The sequence below is a fragment of the Macaca mulatta genome, chromosome 12 (genome assembly GCF_049350105.2).
Source record: "Macaca mulatta isolate MMU2019108-1 chromosome 12, T2T-MMU8v2.0, whole genome shotgun sequence".
NCBI classification, from domain to species: Eukaryota; Metazoa; Chordata; class Mammalia; order Primates; family Cercopithecidae; genus Macaca; species Macaca mulatta.
The window spans coordinates 101,034,464-101,042,023 of NC_133417.1; the positions used below are offsets into that span (position 1 = coordinate 101,034,464).

The following is a 7,560-nucleotide window of genomic DNA, read 5'->3' on the forward strand; positions in this document are numbered from 1 at the left end:
ATATATCCTGGATCTAACATCTCACAATATCCATTATTATTATAAGCATGGTCTAAGGAACTGGAAAGAAAGCAGAGAGTGGAAAGAGAGATCAGGTGGAGAAAAAGAAAGAATGGGGGATGAAGAAGGAAAGGACAAAGAATCTTGATTATATCGTGTGTCTGTTACATACCTGAATCTATTCTGATGTCCATTCTCTTAGACCTCCCAGTTCAGCAAACCAAAAAAAAAAAATCTGTTTTATTTTTTGGAGTTTGAGTTCCACTGTACTTACTTGCAATAAAAAAAAAAGCTTCTACTCTTAGTCATCAGTCTCAATGACTTAAAAATATACATGTGACTAAATCTACCTAACAGCCTAGTCTCTCAGTTGCTTAACCTCCTCATCTGTAACCTTGTCTTCTGCTTCATCTCTGCCAACCACTTTCATGGCAACCCCTCTAGGATCTTATCATTAAATATGGCAGCTCTTGTGAAATCTTGATTTTAAAACATTCTTTTCTCTGATCACCACATCCTTTGCTCCCAGCAAGTATGATCTGACGCCCTCCTGTATTTCTTTGTTTTGATTGAGACCTCTAATATCAAAGCTCCTTCTCAGTATCTATCTCCCTCTTATCTTCTCTTCCTCCTTGCCCAGTTTAGATTCTACAGTCCATAGTCACAACTACACCCTATCAAATACCCTCAACTCCCTCTGGTACATACTTAACTAAACCATAATCCCATTGGAATTCAACTACTTACCTTCTCTATGCTTGTAGCCAAGTAGGTATATACTGCTCGAGGAAAATCACATCTCCAGTCCCACCGGATTCACTTTGAGTGCATCATTACTAATCTCTGACATTCAAAACTTTTGAGATTTTCTAATAAATTTGGTGTCCTAAGTTTTGTAATGACCTATCTCCAGAGTTTCTCACACATCATCATTTTAATACTTGAGAATGCCTCCATCTCCCTGTAACTAAGTCTACAGACCTACTTACAATCACACCTTTATTGTTCTTCTATCCTTCATCTACAAGCAGTTGGGGACACCATCGCACCTACGATCACAGACCAATCCCTCCATCTCCTTTCACTTTATTGAAGACAGTGCTTTTCTGATAATCCCTTCTTCCTTGAATTAGCAATGCCTCCCTTTATACTACAGAACTCCCATCAACATTGAAATAAAGAATGTTCATTTTTATTTTTGTTTTTATGTTATATTTAATCAGCATCTGCTGTTAATGGCAGCATGGTTTAGTTTTTGTTTTTTGTTTGACACAGAGTCTCATTCTGTCTCCCAGGCTGGAATGCAGTGGCGCAATCTTGGCTCACTGCCATCTCCACCACCTGGGTTCAAGCCATTCTCCTGCCTCAGCCTCCTGAGCAGCTAGGATTACAGGTGTGTGCCACCACACCAGCTAACTTTTGTATTTTGAGTAGAGATGGGGTTTCGCTATGTTGGCCAGGCTAGTCTCGAACTGCTGACCTCAGGTGATCCGCCTGCTTCAGCCTCCCAAAGTGCTGGGATTACAGGCATGAGTCAACGCGCCTGACCAGTTTGGTTCTTTTAAGACACTTTCCTCCTAGGATCTACAGTTTGCTTCTATTATCCACTACAGAAGGCCTGTGCTGATACTGCGATTGGATCGTTAATTCTTGCCATCATGTGACCTGCTGCCACTAGAACTGCAGAATGTTTCTAACTAGTTCAACATATTGGGTATCAGGGAGCGGCTTCCTCTGACTCCCAGGTTGTAGGAATTTCTTAATTCTGGAGATGTTGCTGATTCCTGTTTAAATTGCCTTCAGCAGAGGGAAGTCAGAAAGAACAGAAGCACTGAGTTCTTCTACCATTAAAACAGCTTCTAACAGTTGTATGTCTGCCCAATTGAATTTGTTGCCAACGAGAAGATCCTCTCCATGTTCTTTCAAAATATTTTCAAAGATGGCCGAGTACCGGGTTTTAGCTTTCTTCATGACTGAGCAAGGTTCTCCTCTTTTTCCTCAGTGGGCCAGTGCCATCATCATCATCAGGTCCAGGGTGCCCTCAGCACACATGTTCATCCCGACTCTCTCCTTCAGGTCCTTCCCACAGACATTGTACTTAGCAGCAAGGTAGCTGAGGATGGCTGTAGTCAGTGTCAGCATCATTCCATCAATTTCAACCAAAGGCACTTGGCAGAAAGCAGGTGTCTATCCTTCTGCAACTTTTCATATTATTATCTTGTTTCAATAAATTCTTCTTCAAACTCTCTTCCAGCTGCAGCCAGCAGCCAGAGGACTGACTCCATCCTGCCCCTGACACCAAAGTAGTAGAGCTTGGGTTTGGCTGCCATGACTCCTGGCTCAGGGTTTTCTGTTCAGCTATCTGGAAGCTCCAAGAATGTTTATTTTTAAAAAGAAAAGAGGCTGGGTGCAGTGGCTCATGCCTGTAATCGCAGCACTTTGGGACGCTGAGGCAGGCAGATCATAAGGTCAGTAGTTTGAGACCAGCCTGGTCAATATGATGAAACCCCATCTCTACTAAAAATACAAAACTTAGCTGAGCATAGTGGCAGGCACCTGTAGTCCCAGCTACTCAAGAGGCTGAGGTAGGAGGATGGCGTGAACCCAGGAGGTGGAGGATGCAGTGAGCCAAGATCACACCACTGCACTCCAGCCTGGGTGACAGAGCGAGATTCCATCTCAAAATAAATAAATAAATAAATAAATAAATAAACAAACAAATAAATAAATAAATAGAAAAGGAAAACCTTCTTTGATTGTGCTTTCCACTCCAATTATCACCCAATTAATTTATCTGTTTCCTGTACCAAGATTGTGCACACTATCTATATTTACTCACGTCTCATTCTCTTTAAAATTAGGAAATATTTCAAACATACAGAAAATATCATGAACACTTGTGTATCTTCAACCCAATTCTTTGCCATCCTGGAATTTTGTGTTTATCATTCCTAAGCAAATTTTTACTACACTTATTACTACATATGATTGTCAAACAACCTAAGATTGTTACTGCATGTTTTTAATTTTATATAAATGCCATCACACACAATTTGTATCCTTCTGCAACATGCTATTTTTTAATATTGTTTTTGAAATTTATCCCCATTAATACACATTTCTCAATGATTTTCACAGCTGTATAGTATTCTGTGAGCATAGTACAATGTATCCATTCCATTCCCTAGCAAATGAACATTTAACTTATTTCCAATGTTTCTCTATTACAAAAGATGTCTCAGCGAACTCCTTGGGCATGTATTTTAGTATAAACACACACAATTAGGCATGTATCTCATATATACACACATATATGTGTGTGTATATATAACATAAATATATATGTGGATCTCTGTTTTTGTCCCATTAATTCCATTGGTTTATTATCTGTAAAAAAAAAAACCCAATTATTATATTGCCTAACTTACTATGATTCCTGATAGGTCTTGAAATCTGTAGGGCAATTCCCTCCACTTTACTGTTCTTAAAAATTATCATAAACAATCTTGATCTTTTCCTACCATGTGAAATTTAGGATCTACATTGCATAAACTTTTTAGGACAATGACAGGAACACAATGAATACTGAGTCTTCTCTCTTTTGAGCACAATATATTTTTTTACTTATTCAGATTCTGGGAGCATATCCTTCAGAAACATTTTGTAGTAGTCTTCATAAGGGTGTCATATGTCTTTTCTAGATTTATTCTTAGGTATAAATATTTTAAATGAAAAATTCATCTTAGGACCTCAACAACTGTTAATCCAACTGATTTATGGACAGGGAACTGTCTATGAAGATTGCATCCATTTATAATAATATCTGTGATGGTTGTACTCTGCCTCAGATCAAGTCTTTACCCTCTTCTTCCTGCTCTGTGCGTGGGAGGTTGAATTCTACAGATGGACATCATCTGTGCCCTCAGTTCTCTGACTTCTGATAGGGATTAACCAGAAAAGTCACCAGGAGGAGACTGAAGAGCAGGAGGACAGAAAGTTTAGGATATTTGTTTCCCAGTCTTTCCTATTCTCTGTAGTTCTGATAGTGGCTGAATTCTTCCAGACCTCAGCTCCTGTCAGGAAGCTACCATTCAAAGTATCTAGCACTCATCAGGGTCTGAGAATAATGTTCAGTTTCAATGACCAATCAGGCCTAACCATGGTAATGGCATCCTACTGTCCTACTGCTGTTAATCCTTGAGTGTCTCTTTATCCCTCGTGGTCCCCTTAACCTTACCGACACCTCTACAAATGGTCTTTTTATAACCGTTCTTCAGTTAAGTCCTTTTGAGTATGCCATCTGTCTTCTGTTAGGATTCTGACTAATATAATTTTACATTCTAAACTTAAAATTGCTAAAGAGTCTAGGTCTTCCTTAAATAGTTCGGCTTTGCATTTTGTTTTTACTTCGCTGATTTTCACCTACTTGACTACTGGAAGAGATGTCATAAACTTGGTATAGCTCAAATATTAACTATCCTGATCAAATGACTAGAATCTATAAATGTGTCTGGTTAAATCAACAAAAACCTCTCAAAATTTAGTAGTACTGATTTAAATATAGTTGTCAATTGTCACATGTTTGAGTTGTGGTTGTTAAAGTTATCACCCTGCTGTTGGTCTCATATCCAACTTTTTTCATTCTTTCCCCTTTTTAAGCAATGACACTTTAAAAACATGATGAAGGAAAACGGAATGAGCATAACATCGTATAAACACAAATTACTTGATTCCATAACTAGAAAAAGTGCTGGGGTAGAAAAAGACCGACAGCTTTTTCCTCTTTTCTGCCCACAATCTGTAGTATATCTGTGGGGAGCTTCCTGGTCTTTGAATATTTGTGCTTTTAAACCTCTGAAAGTTTTTCAACTGATACTAAAAATGCCTTTTAAAGTTTTAACTCATTTTAAAAATGAAATGAGCAATTGCAAAAGATTTATATTTCTTCTAAATACCTAATTTAAGAGAAAAGCCCAGACTGCTATTCCTGAAAAATTCCATGTCACTCTCAACCTTCCACTAATGAGATGAATATGTTAAAATCTCCTTCAGCAAATACGATTTTACCACCTGCTCACTTTCTCAAACTGAATGAATATACAAGTAAATGTCACATAAAAAATGGCATTTCCAAAAGTTTAATCCATTCTGTTTGTTTTAGGTTAAAATATAAAAACTTTCATCCTTCCAAAGGAAAACTACACTCTAAATTAGCATAAATGAAAGTCTCAAGATTAGTTTTTAAATTACAAATCAACCAAAACAGTGATAGAGGGCCCTCTGCTGTTCAAAAACAGTAAGTGGAAAATGGAAATCATGTCCATTCTTTTAAGATCCCGCTGCCTCTTCAGTAAATCACAACCTTTCAGGCGGGGGAGTGAGAGACTAGGGTGTCATTTCCCAACACTACTTTTATAAAGATGAAGTAAAATTTACAACTTAACGGCTGATTGGTTTTTAGTGGATATTTTTTAGTTGTAGATGGGTAAGTTAGGGGAATTGTGAAAAATAGCCATTGAGAAATACCATTGGAAATGTGATAGAAGTGTATTTTAAACTCTAACAACGTAGGATATGGTTCAAGATCTGACCAAAGACTAAATTTGGGCAAGAAGCAAAGAAGCTGCTCAATATATAATAATGGTGACGATAACAAATGTTATTAAATCTGATCACATTAATATCACGTAGAAAAAAAATACTAGTAAGATGTATTAAACAATTGCTCAGTGTTTTTGGTTACTTGTATCTGAATTCTTTGTTTTTTGCTTGCTCATTTACTCTTTTATTATTAATACCAATACTAATCATACTTTAGCATATGAACCAAAGTGTCCATTTCTCAGTTCTTAAGTTACACTTATTTTTTTAAAAAAAAGGCTCAAACCAAATTTTCTTGGGCATTTCAGGTATTAATTACTTATTTGATTAATTAACCAATTAGGATCTTCACATAATTCTGTGAGTAATGTACAACTCAATGGATAGGAGACTAAATCCGTCTTAATACCGTTTCCACAGTAAATTCTAACACTACCGAAAAAAGCATTATAAAGCAATTAAAAAGAAATAATTATAGTTTAATATTGTTTAAAAGCTAAATGAAATTTGCAGGCTTAAAAACAACTGTTTTTCTTCCACGAAGTTTATAGGGTCTTTTTCCTTATTCATCACTACGTAGAAAGCTAAGGTTGTTTTCTAGTTAGCCAGAATAATGCCCACGCTTAACATCTTCTCATGCTGTGCTGATATTAAGACGATTGACCATCGTTCTGCCTTTCTTTCTGTTAGTTGCTCTTAAGTCAATAAAGAAAGAATTCTTAGAAGAAAAAGGAGAGAAAGAGAAAGAAAAAAGAGAAAGAAAAGCAGCTACTGCAAAATATATATTTTATCACATACTAGGGAATATCATCTTAAGAAGTGCCATTTGTCACTTACCAAGGCCTTTCATGTATAGTATAATACTGTTATGGTATGGGATGGTCTCTTATTTGAAATTGACAACAACCTCAGAAAGAAGAAAAGTTGTTCTGGTGTCTGGTGTTTCCCCCGCTCTGCGTAAGAGGTGGGAGAATCAAGGTTTAGAAAGACTAGGAGATTTGCCCAAAGTCACACGGCTAGGAATTGGCTTCGATTCCCACCCTAGAACCCAAACCCGTGGCAACTCCTCGCATAGCCGCCTCTCACCCAAGCACACTTCTATTAGCATTCTGGGGGTGCTCTGGGCTGTGGCTCCCCCTGCTGGCGCACCACTGGGCTGCTAGGTTTGGTTGTTATGACGACCAAGGGCGAATAGCTGGGAAGGGAACGTATAAGGGCATTCGCGGAAAGCGCTCAGAAACCCAGGCCATAAGTGGAGGGAAGGAAGCTGTACACCGTGGAGTCACAGCTGGGGAGTTTGGTGGGCAGGACGGGCTTCCACCACTTCTGAAACGCCTGGGAAGCGTCGCGGCGGCGGCGAGCCTGGCAAAGAGCAGCCCTCTCACCTGCTCACTGCTCATGGCTGTGAGGACGCGCTGGCCTCACCGGCGCTTCTGGGTCGCTCCTGCCGCAGCACCCCCTAGAACGATAGAGGCTGCACGCCGGGACCTGCCGACGGTCTCAGCTCCCTCTGCGCCAGGGCAGTCTAGCGTCCCGGCAGCCTTTGTTGCTAAGCAACAGGCCCGCGCAGGTTCCATTTCCGGTTATCTGTTGCTTCTGGGGCTGGACCCGGAAGCTGGCGCGCGCTCCGCAAGAGGAGCTTTCCGGGGCGCCCCTGCTAGGGTGGTGAGGTCTAAGGTGTGCGTTGAACAACCAAGGACACTGGGTGGGTCCCTCCAATATCCTCTGATTACTGAAGTAGATCCTCACAGTTCCGCACCCTCCTTCTAACTGAGCTGGGTGCCTGGGACCGCTGCCTTAACCCCTCAGAGGTCTCGGAGAAACACCGGAATGAAATGATTACAAATTTCATTGCTAATGTGGGCGAGTGGAATAATGCGAACAAAGCATGCAAAGGCAGGAGCCAGTAAACACCTTTCATCATTCATGTGCTTCCAACCCCTGTGCTGTTGACTCTTC

General features: G+C 39.7%; 1 protein-coding gene and 1 pseudogene across 1 annotated transcript in view; both read right to left on the bottom strand.

Annotated features, from left to right (window-relative positions):
- Positions 1-7,199, bottom strand: part of DNAH7 (dynein axonemal heavy chain 7) — a 340,765-nt gene extending 333,566 nt beyond the window's left edge. The window contains exon 1 of the mRNA XM_015131765.3: positions 6,987-7,199. Within this exon, the coding sequence (XP_014987251.2) occupies positions 6,987-7,001 (15 nt within the window). The 5' untranslated portion in view covers positions 7,002-7,199. The remainder of the gene's footprint in view (positions 1-6,986) is intronic.
- LOC144333576 (glutathione S-transferase A4 pseudogene) lies at positions 1,675-2,330 on the bottom strand (annotated as a pseudogene).
- Positions 7,200-7,560: the final 361 nt, after the last annotated feature.